General features: G+C 43.9%; 1 protein-coding gene across 1 annotated transcript in view; it reads right to left on the minus strand.

Moving 5' to 3' along the window:
• The window catches only part of Wdfy1 (WD repeat and FYVE domain containing 1), a 41,275-nt gene extending 30,429 nt beyond the window's left edge, over positions 1-10,846 (minus strand). Inside the window, exon 1 of the mRNA XM_051190548.1 lies at positions 10,648-10,846. Within this exon, the coding sequence (XP_051046505.1) occupies positions 10,648-10,784 (137 nt within the window). The 5' untranslated portion in view covers positions 10,785-10,846. The remainder of the gene's footprint in view (positions 1-10,647) is intronic.
• Positions 10,847-20,216: the final 9,370 nt, after the last annotated feature.

Consider the following 20,216-nt stretch of genomic DNA (forward strand, 5'->3'; position numbering starts at 1 on the left):
GCACAGAGAAGTCTAGGTCAAACTAGACTTGTGCCCCAAAATTCAAAGAAAAATCTGACTTTTGTGCTAAATAGGAATAGCGATGCTAATAAAATCTCTCACTACCCTCAAGGTCTGGATTTAGCTAGATCGAGCATGAAATGCAATATGTCAGAGTTTGTGCAAGATAAGTGTGTATGAAGTGTGTTCCATTCCCCTCCCTCCCCCTTGCTGCTCCATGCCCTTTACTATCTGATTTTACAGCCTTTCCCATGGAGAGGTAGAGTCTATGTCTCTGAATCCTGTTGGTATGCTGCCTGGTGGCCCGCAGTGTGTCAGCAATGGTGCTGGGGCTCTTCTGACGAAGACCTTTCCTGATGTTGCTCCCTCTCCTGGAAGCCTGCCAAACCATAGGAACCAGGGTGGCTCGCTTGCCAAAGGGAAATGACAGGAAGAGTCTTAACTGAATTACCCTTGACATGCCTGGATCTAGCTACCTCTCCAGTGGCTGAGACACAGGACTGGTCATAAGCATGAGTGACTATAGTCTGAGGAACTATTCCAGGGACCCACAGCTCAGGACAATAAAATACTTGCTGCTTTAAGCCACTGTTTTAAGGTGGTCTGAACACCGAAAAGGCCAACTAACTCAAGTAAAGTAGAATATACTTTAAACTAGGCAGTAGTGGCACCTTTAATTCCAGAACAGCCAGACAACCAGGGATACACAGAGAAACCCTGCCTTAGAAAACACACACACACACACACACACACACACACACACACACACACACACACACACACACGGAAATTACCAAGTTCAGTCTTTCTGTCTTCTCTCCCCTCCCTCCTCCCTCCCTCCCTCTCTCTCTCTCTCTATCTGTCTGTCTTTTGGGTTTTAGAGATAGGGTTTCTCTGTGTATTCCTAGCTGTCCTGGAACTCACTCTGTAGACCAGGCTAGCCTCAAAGTCACAGAGACCCACCTGTCTCTGCCTCCAGGGTGCTGGAATTAAAGTGTCTGTGCTAGCACATCTGGCTCAAGTCTCTTTTTAAGTAAGCTAGAATGGTGTGAGAACAAAGATGGAAACAAAGCATGGCTCTCTTCTGAAAGGCAGATGAGTACAATTTTAAATCTGCAACCCTGTGAGAACATACATTTGGGTGTGCTACATATTCTCCAGAACATATTATGACACCTGAACAATAACCTTAAAGGACCCATGCCCACTTGTGATCGATCGCCAATGGCACTCAAGCATTTCTGCAGAAGCCCACCCCACCTCCAACAACAGCACTTTTCCTCCCGGGACAACAGAAATGAAGCAATTTAGTCATTTTCTAATTTTATGCTGATAAGTAAGTAGTGTTCAAACAATTAATCAAATATACAATATGCTACAGAGTAAGATCAAGGTCCTGATTTATCTTAAACCCTGGGTAAATCAAAACTGTAAAGAAGGCTGATTATTGTGACTACTTATAGGGACTCTGATACTCCCAGACTTGGGACTTCCGGAACACTTCTGTCACCTACAACAAAAGGCATCTCTTCCTGGTCTGACTGGATCTCCAGAGGATACAGATAAAACTGTTTAATCTGGCACCTAAGATGGGTTCTAGAACACTAAGATACTAGCCTGAAAGGAAAAGGGAATGATACCATCACCACTTCAGTCTGCCTTTATAAAAAAAAGTAGCAATTGTCTTCCAGCCAAGTGGCTGGAACTCTGACCTCTTCATTTCCGCTAGAGAACAAAGTGTGTCTCCTTTGGTAACAGAGAGGCGAAAACAGTGAACCGTTGCTGAGTGGATCATCTAAACAAAAAGACTAGAAACTGACCTCATTTTTAGAGGACAATAAGCCTGGCTACGTGAAACAACAAAGTATGTATTGGTCTACACTACAGGAAGGAATGAATACTGGACAGCTCAAGGGTCTGTGGGGACCCAGTACCATCCAGAGAAGGCTCTCAGGCACTTGCACCATCCCTACCCAGTAATGCCTCCCCAGAATCCGTAGACCTGAGGCTGAAATGTTTCCTGCAGATTCTCTGTATGACTGGAGAAACCAGTCCAGATGTAATCTGTTACTACTAGCATCAAAATGATTTTGGGTGGTTCTGGTGCAAACAAGCCACCTAAGGAAAATCCCAAGCCCCAGAGGACAGGACTAATCTAGGCAAGCCACGGTCAGCATGGGGCCATGGAGGACTCTTTCCTAAAGTTGTAATAATGACAACAAGAACTACTACTACTAACAAACAACTTCAGCTCTACCCATTGCCCAAAGATTAAACTAACCCAGTTTGAGTTAGTTTTAAATTCTCTGGCTCTTTATTGGTTTGTTTAGTGATTCAATCAAACTAACATTGGACACACTGTTGTAAGCTTTACATTGTTGTAAATGCTAGAGGAATTTAAAAGGCCAGCGTTCATCTGGGAAGGAGGTAATGATGCCAGGTTTATAGGGATGGTGAAAGGTAGGCTGACATCTAAAACACAGGTGGGAACATGTATCCTTCAAGGTTCAGACCCTTCAAAACAACTTCCCCAGTAGGTATGAAGAAATTAGTTAAGCACACAAAACAGGAAATGTTGGGGGAACACAGAGTTAGTAAAGAAGGCCCTCTGGGGTACTCAAGCACGCAAGGAAATCCAATCCAAGTGCAACCATAACCTAGTACCCCAAAATGCTCCCTATCAGCAATGACTTCAAGCACCTGCAATTCCATCCCCCAAGCCTTTTCAGGTGGATGGCCCTGCCAGCACACAAAGAGCATGAGATAAGAAGAGGAAAATGTCCCCACACAGGACCACTCACCCCAAATCTGTAGGAGAACACTGGCTTCAGGTTCACTTTGATCTTAAAGGGAACTGTTCTGAGTTAAGCTGTGTGTGGTCTATGAGGAAAACGACTCATTACAAAGATGAATTGGAGCTCAGTTGGTGGGCTGCCTGCCTAGCAGGCACCAAACAGAGTTCCAGCCTCAGCACCACACAGGCAGGGTGTGGTGGCTCACACATGTAATCCCAACACTGAGGAGGCTGACCCAGGAGAAATAAAAGCTCAAGACTATTCTTGGGTAGAGTGAGTCTGAAGCCAGCCTAGTCTACATGAGAGACACCTGTCTCAAAAAATTAAAAAGAAAAGAGATTATTTTATTATTATTATGAAGTATGACCAATTACTCCATAAAGAAAGTACATATTCCTGTTCTCTTTCAGAATGATCTTCTGAGTGCATTTTACAGATAGAAGGAGAGTAAGATAAGCAGTTGGATTCTAGAGACCAATACCATTGGTTATATGTCAGCTTTGTCCCTGTGGGAGAACTTGGAGGTGGCTAAAGTCAACCAGAGGGGGAAAGGCCTACTGTAGAGCAAGGTGAGTCTCTGTCAATCAATGCAATGATGCTAGTTAGTTGTAGCTTTGCAGGGCCTGTTCTCTGGAACAGATAAATAAATCCAAAGCAAACTGGAGGAAGCTGACAATGGCAGACAGGGAAGAATTACTGCATGGTGGTAAGACAAGTAGACATGGCCCTAAAAGGCTGGGATATGGGAGACAGGGGAGGACAAGTGGTTTGTGGAGGGTGCATATGAACCACAGCATCTAGGTGGAGAATGGTGTAAGGCGTTAGCAGGACAGAGCATGCACTGGCAAGAACCACTGAGAAGTGAGACACAGATGTGGAAATAAAGTTACCAGCTCCCCTGCATCCTATTACAGTCATGAGGACAGACAACAGTAATGAAAGGTCATAATAAGAAGACATCGTAAAAGCCATTTTAAAGATACGAGTTTGGCGAGATAGATTCAAGTAGGGCACACTAGCGCTCAGGAACTCCTCATGGAGGCTGCTGTAGTGATGAAGGTTTAACAGCGGTTAAGAGATGAGGACAAGCCTGGGTGTGAAAATGGATAGGCACTCACAGCAGAGTCAGGCCTGAGACAGCTGTCTTGCCTTCAAGGCTGACACTCGGCTGGTGTCTCTGACATTGGATTGCTAGAGGGTTCCCAACATTGCCAAAAACAGAAGAGTGGCTCACGCTCTTTGATGTTTGTACAAAATATATGGTTTATGCTCCACACTTTTTTTTTCAAGACCCCAGAGTTGTGGTACATGCTAAGGAAAGGGTACCCTTATACGTAGCCCCTGATAAACACTTGGCACACTGTGTGTCTCCCCTGAATTCCCCTGATAAACAGAACTGAACACAAGGGGGTCACATAAATGAACAATGGAGAAATTTAGCACATCATGTGTGACACCACAGTCACTTCAGAGGACTCTCAGAAGCCTGGCCTGATGTTTTCCTGTCTTCCCTGCATGTGTTGGATTTATGTAGGGCCCTGGGACTATAATATGTCACGGCTGTGTGCATGGGTCTAAGGTGAGTCCTACTAGTAAGTCCAAGGATCTGAGCTTAGGTTAGGGTTCTCTGCCACAGCAAGGGAAAGATCTGCGTGGGACATGAATATGACTGAGAAGACTTATAACGGACCAAATGAGGAAATAAAGAAAGCCATGACTCAAAGTCAGTTAGAGAAGTTTACATTCATAAGTGACTCCCAAATGCTAGTTATTCATACACACATGCATGCACAACACACACTCACACACACAGGGCATAAATGTTTTAAGCTTTGTTGACATAAAGAAAAATAAATAGGAATAAAATCATAACTGCAAGCTGTGGCAGGCTCTAATCTAAGTGGTTTCCATTTTGCTATCAATCTGTCAGCTCTTCATAAAACCGAGGCGGTACATACTACCATATCCACGGCGCTTTGCAGCTGACAAGAGCATCATGCAAAAAGATTAAGGAGCTTGTCCAAGGTCACATGACTTGGATTCCAAATCTGGAGTCTCTGTTCTTAATTACACTATAAAAAGAAAATGGCTGCCCCAGTGAGGGGTCCCGCTAACACTGGAGAGTCAGAGTCGCTGCACTCAATTCCATGCTGGCTTCCAGACACTCTTCAGTTTATTTTATAACACAAACTAAAGAATCTACTTTTAGGACTTGATTGACAATGAAAATATAGCCGTTAGCAACCTGGACAAATGAACAGCTTCCAGCTATGACCAATTTTCCTTCCACACATTTTATCTAAAAAGCAGGTTTAGAGTCCGTTCCTATAAATAATAAATACACAAAGTTTCCTACAAAGCATCTTAACATGCTTCTAAGTTGTTCAAAAACATACTCAGTTAGTAGAGTACTTGCCTATCATGCACAGAGTCCTGGGTTCGATCCCCAGCACTGCATAAACCCGGCTTGGTGGCACATGCCTATAATCCCAGAGTGCAAATGGAAGAGAATCAGACTTTCCTCAGCAAAAGGCCAGCCTGAGTTACATCATGAGAGTCTGTCTCAAAAATAAACAAACAATCAAATGTGTTTGAGGGCAACAAATATACTAAAAGAGCTGGTGGACTAAAAAAGGGAAACACTACAAAATATCTAAAAGTTGGGGGTTTTGTTTTGTTTTTAGGTTTTCTTTGACTCTTTTTTTTCTTTTTTTTAACCAGCTATGCCCAGCAAATGAAATCACAGATCTGTCATTGTATAACTTAAGCCAAAGAAAACGGAGATTCCTGCAGAAATTAATGCTGGCCTTGCAGGCTCCTGGAGCAGTAGCAGACAGAGAAGGCTCATCTCTAATTGGGTTAAAAACAAAGACAGGAGGTCTGTAGCTGCTGCTTTATAACAAGACTTTCCACCTTTGAAAGTCCACATCTGACCAGCTGACGTTTTTGTACAGTCTTGGGAGAGTTCATGTGCCCAGGGAATCAGTTCCTGCAGCCTTAAACAATTCAACTCTGCCCTGAGGGAATGAATCTTAGCTTCCAACTCTGCCTCCTCCTCCTCCAATTCTTAAATTTACCACTGAACAACACTTGATGGTGGTCTTGGTTTAATTTCCCCAACAGGAAAACATTACTACTTTACTAACTCACTGCTCAAATAATTCTTAGTTAGGAAGTTTAGGATCCCAATTAAGCCTCATTATCCACATTGACTTCAGAGGGTAGAGTATATTCAGCTGTTATGTTAGTCTGATTTTACTGGAAAGGAGGGGTTAGGCTTTGAATGTTTGTGTGGGGTGTGTGTGTTGTATACATGTGAGTGTGCAAGACCCACCTGTCTGTAACCCCCAACCAGGAGTTACAGGCATGCATAGTCATGTCCAGCTCTTTACGTAGGTGTAGAGATTTGAACTCAGATCCTTATGCTTGCAGAGTGAGTAGCCCTACACACTAAGCCATCTCCCCAGCTCATGGTTTATATCTTAAATAGCCCTCAAAAGGTAATGTGCTTAGTCCCTAACCGGTGATGCTATTGGGAGGTTTGGGAAACTTTAGGATGTGGCTGGAGGAAGCAATTGAAGGTGGAGGTATACCCCTGAAGAGCATGCTGGAACCCTAGCCCTTCCTCTCTTTTAGCTTCACTGGAGTTCGAAGTTTCCTCTGCCATGTTCTCCCTACAATAATGCACTGCCCTGCCAAAGGCCCCAAGACAACAAGGCTAAGTGACTACAACTTGAAACCAGGAGGACAACCTCTTCTTCTTCCAAGTTGCCTACGTTGGGTATTCCGGAACCGTCAGACAGGGTACTTGTTGGTATGTGGGTGTCTGTAAAATAACTCCAGGGAAACATATTCAAACTGCTGAGAAAGACAGAGGAGGGCTGGGGAAATGGCTCAGCAGTTAAGAGCACATACCAAGGCCCGCAGTTCAGTTCCCAGAATAGCTCCACGGCATGGAACCCAACACTCTCTTGTGAAGGCTACCTGCACTCACAGTGCACAGACTGACATATACACACAATTTAAAAAGAAACCTTTTTTTTTTTTTTTTAAAGGGGAGATGTAATAAGCATCCTTCTCTAGTGATTGATGCACAAACCCCCTTTCTTGCACAACACGGGCACTTTGAGTATGGTCCTTGGATCAGCAGCATCCCTTGAGTACTTGAGAGAAATGGCAGCTCTCTCAGACCCCCACAGCCCTGACTCAATTTCCCAATCAGAATCTCCAGGAGTAAGGCCCAGCAGTCACTGGTTTACAAGAGCTCCAAGAGATTCTAATAAATACTCAAGCTTGAAAGCCACTTTCTAAAGAGCAGAGAGACTGGCGACTGGGCTCTGTGTACCACAGGATGTTGAGCAGTGGCCCTGGCACTGGAAGGATGCTGAGCTGTGGGCCTGCCACAGGCCCATATGCCAGCAGTGTCTTTTGCCCTGAAACCCAGAGTGAATGCAGACAGTTTCAAATGTTCCCTGGGGGCCACCCTTGGCAGTGGAATGGCTGGCACACACTTTGAAAAAGTGGGCCCTGACTTCAGGAAGCCTCTTGATTCTTTAGCTTTTCCTTTCAGGACATTCTCGTTCTCGGTGGCTTTTATGTGACAAATTAACTTCAGCTGGACCCTGCTATAAACATTCAAAGTTACTTTCCTAAGTAGATTTGTGGCAATACATAACTACAACTGCACTCAAGGGGTTGTTCTAGGACAGCCTGTGCTACGTATGCAGTGAGAAAATAAAGAAGTACCACCTTTAATCCCAGCACTCAGGAGGCAGAGGTAGGTGGATCTCTGTGAGTTTGAGACCAGCCTGGTCTACAAGAGCTAGTGCCAGGACAGCCTCCAAAACCACAGAGAAACACTGTCTCAAAAAAACAGAAAAAAAAAAAAAAAAGAAAAGAAAAAAGTACATGACCATGACCATAGTTCTAGCAAGAACAGGTGGAGGCAAGAGAGTTGAGTTCAAGACCACCCACCCCGAAACTGCACAGTATACTTACTCAAGGCCATCCTGAGTTACAGGAACTCCTGAATTTTATAAAGCAAACTAAAACATGGCTGTTAAGAAAGCTCAACCTGATTGCCATAGGCACACAGTGCTATGTATTCATCCACATTTACATATACACAAATAAAGGTATACAAAAAGTTACTTTTGTAAGCATTAAAGCAAAAGTTGCAAAGCCGCCTTAAAAGTATCAAAGGTGGGTCCTGCTGTTTTCTGTTTGCTGCTGGCACAGTACATTGCTGACCGGACACAGCCTGGATTCGGTCTCTTCTAACCAAGGTAGATTACAAGAACAACATGGGTTGGAATTGGCAGAACTGGATTCAGATCTCAGTCCTACCACATAATAGCTCTGTGGCCTTGGTGATTATGCAAGTGTGGTTTGTGTCTCAGCTTTGTGACCTGTCAGAATGGCCATCAGAATATGGTATGCTCTACTACCTTATGTGCCGTAATATTCTTGGCAGAGAGTGGAGTATGAAGGGCCATGTCCTCAGTATACTGCCCAGCACTTGAAAAGAGCTAATTCAATGTCAGCTGCCTTTATAGTTATGGTAGAGATGAATGAACAGGCATGTCTGACGCATGTTTGGCTGAATAAGGGAAGTCAGTGTTCTAAGCCCTCAGACATATATACAGGCTTCTGTGGCTCAAGAGCCATAAAGAGCAATAAATCAGAAGTTATATGAGCACAGACACTGTGGCTTTTGATCCCTCTTTTACTCCAGGACTTCAGACTCAATAGATACAGAATTCCTAAGTGAATGAATGAATGAATGAAGAGTATGACAAACATGACAGTTTAGAGAGAAAAAACTGTCAAAACAAAACAAAACTCACAGCTCAAATTCATTAAATCCAACAAACTGTGGTACCTACAAAAGAGCTTAACATACACATCAGAAACCTTTAGTAGCAAGCGACTCCTTGGTGGTCTGGTCATTTGCCAGGAACCTGCGGGGCAGAGGAGTGGGGGAAAAAAAAAAAAGAGCTGACCCAGGACTCCCCTGAGTCCCAAAGGAGCTTAGTAATCTCTTTCCATAAAAATCTTTATTAGCACTGCTCCTACCAAGTTATCTCAGACACTCAGCAATTTACCCAACATGCATGAGTCACAAATAAAACATTTTACTGAATAGAGCCTGCGGACTTTAATAAACTTGTGTGCATTCCTGTTTATATCATGCAAGTACCATTATTCTGGCGCTTGCCTTGTCTGCATCCCCTTCTCTCTCATGTTCCCACGTTCCACACACTATTTCTGTTTCACACACCCCATAATCTGGAGGGGAAAGCCCTAACTCCTTCAACAGCCAAACAGAAAGCTAGGGGCTTCAAATTTCCTTTTCCCATCCAGGGCAGGCCTTCAGTTTCACTCACTTCAAAAGGCGTGAGGACAAACGGCTGGCCTCTGCCTCCAGCTTTTAGAGAATAGTAGAAATTCTCGCCAAAGCCTTTCCAGTTTGGGCCCACCGCTGCTCAAGACTACAAGGAAAGTGTTTCCCTCAACTGTGTTTTAAACCTTTAAGGTTTCAAACTTGCTACAATTTTAAAGCAACAGTCACTTTACATTGACCTGAAAACCAGAGGACAGATGACAAGTCCTGGGACCCACATCTGGCTTCCTCTGAATCTCCTTGACTCAGAAAAGCTACCTACACTTCTGAGGCTTCACTTCCCCTTAAGTGAAACCACTGGACCAAATGAGTCTTTTCCAGAGTGTGCTGACAGGCAAAACCGTGGGAACACTGGTAACATGGCTTGTGATAGATGACACTCCGTTTCTTACTTGTGGAGATAAATTACTTGTAAACAAAATTATTTACTTGTAAACACATTTTCCTTTTAAAAGAAGTATGTCTAGTCTGTTCAAGAATGAATCATTTTTATTTAAAATTTGACAACTATTTGATCAATTAAGAGTTCAGATAGTTCTAGCGGCTGTGGTTAAAAAAAAAAAAAAAAAAAAAAAAAAAAATGATCCTAAGGCCAGATGAAGCATCAAAAGGTACAGCCCAACCCCACCTCCACAACCCCAACTCCAAACAAACTAGAAGTTGGAGGTGAATGTCCCTGGAGTTCCTTTAAGGAATAAACACCCGCACCAGGTCCCAGTGTAATCAGCTACTAGTCCTTTGGGACTTGGAAGGGACCCAGGAGAACCCAGAAACTCTAGAGAACCAAGTGAACTCCCACGAGGAAGACACGGGAGGCAAGGATCTGGGGCTGGAGTAACACCAAGGGACGGGGTTTGGGCGGCAGAGGGGCAAACGCTGGCTAAAAGACCATGGCGACTGGCGTCCCAGAGTAGCAGGGGCACACTGAGAACCCAGGACTGGAGGCCTGTCGGGGAGCAAGGGGTTTGGGATGGAGGGAACGGGGGAAGGGGGGGACTAGGTCCCAGGATGAAAGGTCCTGAACTGAAGTCTGTAGTCAGGAAGACCTTGGACTGGAGAGGCACTGGGAGGTGGGGTCCCAGACTGGAGGGGCGCTGTTAGGGACAGGGTCCCGGGATTGAAGGGTTCTGTGGCTCAGGGCCCCACGACAGAGGGGGCGTTGTGGAACCAGGTCCTGGACTGAAAGAGAGCTGTGGGCAGGGCAGGTCCGGGCAGTAGGAGAATGTTTGGGGTTCCCAGGACTAAAGGCGCGCGGCGGGGGAGCGGTCTCAGACTGGAGGAGTAAGACAGCCGCCACATCGCACCCGGATCTCGGTGGACTGCAGGGACGCGGGACAGGGGTGGCCGCTCGACCACAGGAAGAGAGGCACAGCCACGGATCCCAGGGTCCCCACGCCTCGTGGTCGCCCCCTCCTCGCGCCCTGGCCCCCGCGCGCTCCCAGACCCTACCTGTCCTCGCTGGCGGTGATCACGCCGTCCTCCTTGGGGATGAGCAGCGCGGCCGTGACGGCGTCCTGGTGGCCTTCGATCTTGCTCAGCAGCACCGGGCGGCTGCTCTGCGGCCTGGAGTGGATCTCGGCCGCCATGTTCGCGCCGCGGCCTCCCCCGCGGGCGGCCCATCAGCTGACCGCCGGGCGGGGACGCGCCGGTTGCTTGGGGCAACCAGGCCGCGTGTGCGCCACGCTGCTGTAAGCTCGCGAGCACCGCCGCAGCATCCCCGTATTACCTAGAAAAGCAGCGCAGTAAATAGGTCTGTGACCTGGGAGACAACTCCAGAAAAGCCAGGACCTTGAGGAAGGTGAAAAAGCCAAATCATTCTCCCGAAAACGGATTGATTTGAGCAGTAGCAGAGCATAGGCACCTTCCCCTCAAACAATACTATACTGCATCCACTCTAAGAAGCCATTGTTTGAAAGCCAGGCACACCCCAATTTCAGGCATGTTAAAAAGTGAAAAAATCTGAGGTGCAGTAGATGGCATTGAATGGGAAACACACCTCGGTTTCTTTACACAGGTTATCACAATACCGATAAGTTTAAGAGATGGAAATGGTGATGTTTTTGTTTCGAAATTAAACCACAGACCACTCCGTGCTTAATGAGGCATAGCTTTGAGAAAAACACAAGCAGCCCTAATCTGGGAGCTGGGCCAGATACATCATCTGAGTGTTCATAAAGTGTGCCCGTTGAAGAGAGACACAGCCTAATTCTACTCTATGATCATTAACATTGTGCGAACTACAAAGCTCTAACCACTCTCCTGTCCAGGCGAAGGTAATCACTACTTCCCCCCCCCCACCCCCAGTTATGGCTTTATCCTCCATCTCGTCTTGATCCCTCTAGTAAGAGGTTAGAATACACAATTTTGTATTTACTCTCCCCAATTCCTTCCAACATCCTGTCCAGTGGAAAGCCCTCTCTTTCCTGACCCTTCATCTAACACCAAGTCAATGCCCACAGTTACCCATTTCTGACTCCCTTTTACCCAGAAGTCCAATGGCTCCCTCCCCATGAGGCACCTTCTGCCAACCTTACTTGTTCACCTGCAGGCTTGCTTTGGCTGGAGGACATTGATAGTAAGTTTAAAGGGTCATAAATAAGACCCGGGCAAACTTTATATAGCTCTGCTTTCAGGCCTTCACCCCACACAACATTGTGTGATTCTATCACCCAAGCTGCAGTACTGCCCTAGAACTACGCTGTGCACCCACACCAGGGGTTTGTGAGTCACAAACCATGAGTCAAAATAACCCTTTCCTTCCTGCTGTTGCTTTTTGTCCCATAGTCTGTGTCACAGCAGCGGAAAAAATAACTAGTTTAGAGGTAGAATGCTTACTTAGCATGGACAAGGACCTAGCTGAGTGTTGGGTGGAAGTTTCCTCTGGGGTTAAAAGTGTCCATCAACGAGGGACTTCCAGTAAGATAGGGGGTGTTTACAGGGTGTCCTAAGGGGAGGGGAACCATTACAGCCCTCAGGGAAGCGCTCTTTGAGCTCAGGAAGTGAACAACTCAAAATAGCTTGAGGAAGTCCCTGAAACTGACCAGCTTCTCTAGGCCCCTCCCTCCCTCCTCAAGCAGTTAGAAGCAATAAAAATGGCTGAGGGACACACTCAGCCATGCTACCTAGAAGACTCTCAGACAAGCTGATCTGCCTTGGAGGAGCAGAGACAAGGCCAGCCGAGCTTCTGGGAAGAGGTTCCTATCAACTAACCTACCTTAAAAGGACACTCTCCACCTGCAGAGCTGCCTATAGGCTGTGAACTGCACTCCAGGTTTCCAGCTCTCATGAGCTGTCACCATGCTCAAATGACACAACTGTTCTTTGAGTGTTTTCTATTTTTGGAAATAGCCCCTTACCATATCCCCTTGTATGTAACCCCAATAAAACTCTTTGGTTCACCAAATTGGATTTTAGTGGTATCCATACTTTGGTCTGTTGTCTGTCCCCTCTCTGGGGTGTGTAGACATTTGTTCATGTTTTCCCAAGAATAGTGTCACAAGACACAAAGTTCCAGCTACAGTAATATCAGAGAGACACAGACAGGAGAGAGAGAGAGAGAGAGAGAGAGAGAGAGAGAGAGAGAGAGAGAGAGAGACAGAGAGAGAGAGAGAGAGAGAGAGAGAGAGAGAGAGAGAGAGAGGGAGGGAGGGAGAGAAGGGGCTGACATTCCACTGAAGGAAATGGATAATATAACTACATTAGAAAGTGTTGGATGCAATGAAGAAAATAAAGAAATGAGAGGTAACATGGAATATAGGGGTGTTACAATTCTAAGCAGGTGGTAAGGTGAATATAAAGATGACTGAACAGAGCCACTTGAAGGGAGGCAGTATGGCCTTCTGGTGCATCAGGATCTGCCTTAGCTGTTGAGAAGCTCAGCAGCCAGCAATCCCTTTTACAGGGTACCTTACATTTTACAGCTAAGGGAGACAGGAACATACAGACCTGTCAATTAGCACACATTGCTAGTCAATACCAGCACCAGAGCTCTCAGCCTCAGGGGGCTTCATCAGCCCTGTTACTAATAGTCATTCCTACCTAATCTTGCTAGTACTTTCCCCATCACAGGAGTTAAGCTCTAATAATAATAATATCTTCGGTGCCAACCTCTAGCTCAGTTTCTGTTTGTAGATAATACAACCTGAGTCAGGTAACCAGTGGATGCCTCCTTGCAAAGACCTTTGAGCCAGTAAGGAAGTAAGCCCCATGGAATGTGGGCAACATGATGTCATGGGCAAGGAAATAGCACACACTATGGCCCAGAGGTGAGCAGGCCTGAGGTTTTATGGGAATAAAGCAGCATCCAGTATGCTGGGGGAGGGTGGGGCAGCAAGAAGAGAAATAAGACAGACAAAATAGACAATGCTGAACCAGGAGACCTCATAAAGATTTAGAGGTTTTCCTTCATATTTGTTGGGAGACCAATGACAGATTTTGGGGGAGACTTGACTAATCTATTTTCAGGTTTTGCTTTGGTTTTGAGATAATCTTGCTATAAAGTCAAGATGGTCTTGAACTCACAATCCTCCTGTCTCAGCCTCCCTAGGACTGGATGGAATCAAAGATGTGCACCATCACGCCCAGTTACTTGTAATTTGAGTGACTGAGGGTTTGATTGATTGAATGACAGACTGGTTGACTGATTTTTATGTTGTGATTTTTATGATGGACCTAGGATTTTCACAAATTAGTCAAGTGCATTACCACTCAGCTTTACCCTCACAGACCATGAAAGACAGATAAAGATGGGGGCTGATCAACTGGAAGACTGGAATTCCCACTTTCTATGCTGACAAGATAATGAAGGCACTGGTTTGGGATTCAGTTTTCAACAGGAAACTGAAAGGTGTCTATTGGATCTCTAAGCAGAGCCGACAAGAAGGTAAAGGAGAGTTCTTTGCACAGTGTGGAAGGATGGCACTACTTCCTGCACTGAAAGTATCCCTGCTGGAGGTCAAGGCACACAGATGCAGTGTGTTTAGCAGCCAGAGGTGCTCAGTGAGCAGCAAAAGAAAAGAATCAAGTTTATTTTTGTTCTCAAGGCAGCATAATGGTTGAAAATAAGTAAGAGACATCGGTAATCTGTAAAGAAGTGTTCAGAAATTCTGGTCTGGGGATGTATGTAGTTCAGGTACTAAAGCCCTTGAATGGTGTGTATGAGGCCTAGGACTACACAAAATGGCACGGCAGAACGCACTGTGATCCCACTTGTAGAGTAAGAAGGATTAGAAGTTCAAGATCATCCTTAGCTAAGTAGTGAGTCTGAATCCTGTCAGGGCTTTATGAGACCAGTGTTTACTCAGGCCTAACTTCTATATGAGCATAAAAGGCCTATTAAATAAACCTCATCAGAGCCCTTAACCTGTGGACAGAAGTTTCTGTCCTGTCGGGGCCCATAAAGATGAATCTTTTTCATCTTGGCTCAAGGTCAGAGAGTTCAAAACTGTCCTCAGTCATTATACCTGAAGAAATAATGCGTGGCTGCAGTAGGATGCCTGAGCTTGGCCTTGGGTGTCTTACCTAAATAACAACAGACTTGTTATAAGGTGTGGTTACTCTTGACCCTCAACGCCAGATAACAAGAAATTGAATCTAAGGTGTGGTTACTGAATCCTTGGAGAACTGAGGAGGAAAGTCTGTTTGTTCCATATATATGATACCATGTTCCCCTTTTTGGTTAAGATATTTAAGAATAGTGAAGAATAAACTCGGGGCATTCAGTACTCACTGAGTTGCCCTTCTGACTCTATCCTGTGTCTCTCTTTCTCTTGAGCATCTTTACCCGCCCTTTCTCAATCCACATTCCCCATCTCAGGTATGAACAGGGGTGGGGGTGGGGTCATCAGCTAGTTATGATTGAACCCACAAAGCTGGGTTCACATACTGTCCCACAGCCATTTAGTCCCAAATAAACACACAGAGACTTATATTGATTATGAACTGGCTGATGGTTCAGGCTTCCTATCGGCTAGCTCTCTCTTAATTATTAGCCCATTTCTATTAACCCATGTATCTCTACGTGGTCTTGGTTTACTGGAGAATGCCTGGAACTCTTCCTTCTTCAACAGCTACATGGGGTCTCCTCTCAACTCGCTCTCTCTGTTCCTCTTCCCAGCATTCCCCTAGCCTGGTATTCCGACTATACTTCCTGCCAGGCTACATCCTGCCTGTCCATTGGCTGAAACATCTTTATTCATCAACTAATAAAGGAAACATATATTCAAAACATACAGAAGGACATCCCCCATCATTAACCCTTTGTGATTTGCAAACACGAGTAAAACTTAACTTTACCCATTTCTTGTAAATGCCTTTAGTAAAGGAAAACAAAACTTAAGCTCAACCAATTAGAAGCAGTCAACGGATCTTAATTATACACCTACAATCTCCCCAGTGGGACAGATCAAACAAGCCCACATAGTAGCTGTGACTAACCATTTTTTAATGATTCCTTAACAGTCACCGTTTAAAAGCCTCTTTTCAAAGGATGCCCCCAAACCACTTTGGGTCTGAACTTTTCTGATTTATTACTTATTTGCTCAGATCTACTCTATGTAGTCTTATTGTCCATTAGTTTGTTTCCTTGATAGGTCTTATTTTCCAAACTATTTTAAGAAGCAGAGAAAAATGAATCACCCCCATAACTGTTCAATGCATACAAAGCATAAATAACCGTCACCTCAAACAACTGAGATGTACTGACCCAAAAAGGTGCCTCTCTTCAAGTCTCCTAAAACTATGGCTGCTTCTGAATGGTTTCCTCCAAAAGGCACACAAAACATTTTCACTATATCTTGGAAGCAGTTTATACAAACAAACAAAGTTTTAATTTTACCTTTATACCATATTTTATAAAATCAGTGCTCAAATGCACACTAACCTCTAAGTATATATTTTATTCCTACAGATATGAGGCTATAATTAAGTATAGAAGAAAAATATGTGTTATATATACATAAGTCAGCAGTTCTCAACCTGTAGAGGATTGAATGGCCCCTCTCATTGCCATATCAGATTGCATGGTTGCATATCAGATATCTTGCATATCAAGTATTTACATTACAGTTCATAGCAGTAGCAAAATTATAACTATGAAGTAGCAATGAAAGTAATGTTATGGTTGGTGTCACCACAACATGAGGAATTGTACTAAAGTACTGTAGCATTAGGAAGATGAGAATGATTGGTGTAAATGAAGAAGACAGTGCCCTTGTTACACATCAACATTTGTAGATTGCCAACAGGAAGAAGTCCCAGAAAGAGGACAGAGGAGGAGGCCCTGTGAATTAGGAGAAAACTAGGCTAGGCTAGGCGTGTGTTGGCTTGGAGCCCATGGAAGAAGAGAATTAGCTTAAAGAGGAGGGAATGGTTGGCCATGGCAAATGATTAGTCAAATGAACTGGCTGGAAGCCTCTGAAAATACAGAGGCAAAACCTAAAGAAAATAGTTTCTAGTAGTGACAGTAGATGATAATTAGCAGTCTCTTGAAACAAATGGACTTGGATACACAAGGAGAATTAATTTCTGAGTTGCCCTGCTCGAGTTAGCAGAACCTGTTAATCATGTTCTACTATTGATGGCTGTTGATGAGTTCTCAGATGTTACTTTATCCCAGTCACAGAAAGAGTGTGATCTTTAGGAACAGATCTGATGCTCAGTGGCAGACATCTTTGGCAAGCTAGATAATCTTTCACAGTGTTGCATTGCTACAGTGAAAATAGTATTAGCTTTTATTGGTGATGTAGGAAGCAGAAATTATGAAGAGAAGCCACAATAATTAATCCAGGTTCCTGACCTTGGATCTCACCATTAATTACCCATTTTGTCATCACCTTTTCTAATTCTAAATCCTTGGGTCTTACACTCTATTCCTTGAGGGAATGTCTTTATAATTTCCTTATAATGATAATAGTAGTGTGTACAATTATTACTAATTGCTTGTTTTAGTACGTTTCTAGGTTTAACATTTGGATGAATTAAAAGTATGTTAGCTTAATAGGTCAGCATTCTAATTTGGCCTTGACTTTTCACTCTTCACATCCATCTCTGCTTCTTGAGGATAATTGCCCTGCTAGTTTGCTACCCACCCTTTCCCTGTTCAGCCTACCGATGCAAACAGCTTAGTTCTGCTGTCTTCCTAGTCTCTTGTTCCCTGATTTGTTTGTACAGTGGCAAACAGGTGTGGGAGACTAGAAGATGGGAGGGGAAGGGAAACCAGAGAATTTTACCTGGTTTTCTGCTCAGGTAGCAAAGTCTTTTCCCAGGATCTCCAGTTCCACTGGATATAGCTCCCTCTTTTGTCCTTGCTCTTAGAGGGCAGGCTTGGCTAGTTTGGGGTTCTGGGTTTCCCTGGTGTGCTGTGATGTGTGCTGTGATGGTATCTCCTCCCTGCCTAACTGCTCACTGCTTTGCTTCTCTGATCTTTCAGGCTCCCCACCACCAATATCTGACTCTTGGCTTTTATTTTTAAGACCAATTAGAGTTCATGTTACAGTGACTCACCCAGTAATACCAGTACTCGGAAGCTGAGGCCTGAGGAAAACAAAGAGTATGAGGTCAACTGGAGTTACATTGTAAGACCCTGTCTCAAGAAACCACACACACACACACACACACACACACACACACACAGTAACAGGGGGATCAGACAAACAAACAAAAAACCCAAACCAACCAACACTGTGATACTAATGAATTACCAATATCTTCATGAGGACTGTATGGTAAAATCTCTGAACTATGACAGCATGTATTTACATTATAATACAATAAAAATAAAAGTAGGTACAAATAATATAATTCATATGATAGGCTTCTAAAAAGCTTTTTTTGCATACAGCATTAATGTTGTTTCTAATGTTAGTGGCTATAATCTGGTTAATTAAGAGGAAATGTTTAACATTATCAGCATCTCTCTACATTTGTCATATACACTAATAAACTTTTGTCTGTATGTTTGTTTTTTAAGACAGGATTTCTCTGTATTGCTTTGGAGCCTGTCCTGGAACTCGCGCTGTATACCAGGCTGGCCTTGAACTCACAGAGATCTGCCTGCCTCTGCCTCCCGAGTAGCATGTTAAATTTGTGGCATAAACTGACAGTAGAATCTCAGCGTCATCTTGTTCCTGAGCTAACTCAACTTTGACAAAAATCTAAAACCATGGTCTTTCCCAGAGGGGCAAGGAGACTTGACTTGATTTCATCTGGCCATTTCACCTGTTCACAAACTGTTCTCTTCACAAAGCTCAAACAACCTCTTCATGTTTATTTACACAAAACAAACAGAGCACAAATGGAGTTGGGAGCTTTGAGACAGTAGCTAATGTGGTCTGCCATCTCCACTTTTAACTCGCCAGCCACCTGGTTTACTTATTGTTAATATTCCCGATCCCATGGTCTTCCCTCTTCCTCAAGTGCAAGTCCCATTCAGTTTAAAGAAGCATTAAGATGGTGTAAACAGTGCACCCAACAGACCCAATTTTCGCTTCTAGAGTTTGTTTCTTCAGTGTTTCTAATAATAGGAAATAGAATCTGCAACTGGAGGGGGGTTGAAGGGTGGGACTGATTTCACTAGGTGGAGGGGAATTTACTAAAAGTCAAGAACTGCCATCTCAAGATATACTCTCCAACGCCAATTGTTCTGAAGAGAAAGAGTGTAGCAATATATTAGAGAGAAACTGCTCTGCTATCTTTGTCTAACTAAAGCCTGAACCCCCAATGAAATAAATAATTACATCTGGCCCCTCCACTTAGTTTCCATTATCTTGGGTAAAGACTGAAGACTCCTAACACACCTGGACAGGCATTCCTTGTAGGTCATTGACGTTGAGGACACCACTCACTATTCCAATGAGGGCCACTTGCCATCTATTGTCTATATTTCCTGCTCAAGGAACTCCATCATGTGCTGCCATCTCTCTCCAAGCCCAGTAAATTCCCCTACAAAGCACCTACATTTCCTTATAGTTGTTCATATTCTCTATGAAACGGTATATAGGCCCTAAATTATGTTGGGCTAGCGGGGAATTGTGCTTCGTGATTTGCTTCTATGGACATATAAGTTTCAGTGTCGTCTCAACTGTAGGATGCTATTATTGGTGCACTCCAGTGAACCCTCCTTTCAGCGCTACAGAGTCTTAATAGTTCTTTCTCCTGTGACTTTGTATATGCTAGGAAATTCTGTTTTTCTTTTCTTTCATCTCCTCTACATTTAGTGAATCTATATCCATCTAGACCCTGGCTTTCAATATAGTTTTGGAATGTGGAATATGTTGCCATTTCACCCAATTGATTTGGCCCCAAATAAAAAAAAAATTACTATAGAACTAGGTTTCTTCAAGCATAGTACCCAAAAGCTTAGGATATGAGAGCAGAGTATCTGGGTAATTCTGCCTAGGATCTCTCCTGGGGTTATAGTCAAGGTATTGCCTGGCACTGGTGATCCTTATTTTATAAAGACTTCCCAAACACAGATGTTTCAGGCAGAATGGTCTCTGTTTGTGCCTGTTACCCCATCAAGACTTGTGGTATAGTTATGTATTAAAATATTTACATTAGATTTATACTGACATTTATACATTTCTATTTATTTTATTACTTTATGTGTATTGTGTATTATACTTGTGCCCACAGAGGCCAAAAGAGGGCATCAGATCCCCTAGAAATGGAATCCCAGATGGCTGTAAGCCTCTAGTGGTCTTTACTAGTTTTGCACTTTGGCTATTGTATCTACAGAATCAACTTCCCCAAAACCAGACTTTACAAATATTAAGCAGTTTTAACTCCAGTAGTTTTATTTTATGGCAATTATTTCTATCTGAAGTTTTCTCCATGATGGAGTTGATAGACCATTTGGGGTCTGATTCCTTATCTAAGATGAGAGGCAGGATGCTTTCAAATGGTTGAGATTGCTGGTATGCATGCAAGCCAACTACAGACCTCACCCTCTTTGTTATTTTTCATCTTTCTGCGCACTGTGTTTCAGCTGCCCACACTATCACTAAAGGGTTGAATAAGCA

Source organism: Phodopus roborovskii, unplaced genomic scaffold (genome assembly GCF_943737965.1).
Source record: "Phodopus roborovskii unplaced genomic scaffold, PHOROB, whole genome shotgun sequence".
NCBI lineage: Eukaryota > Metazoa > Chordata > Mammalia > Rodentia > Cricetidae > Phodopus > Phodopus roborovskii.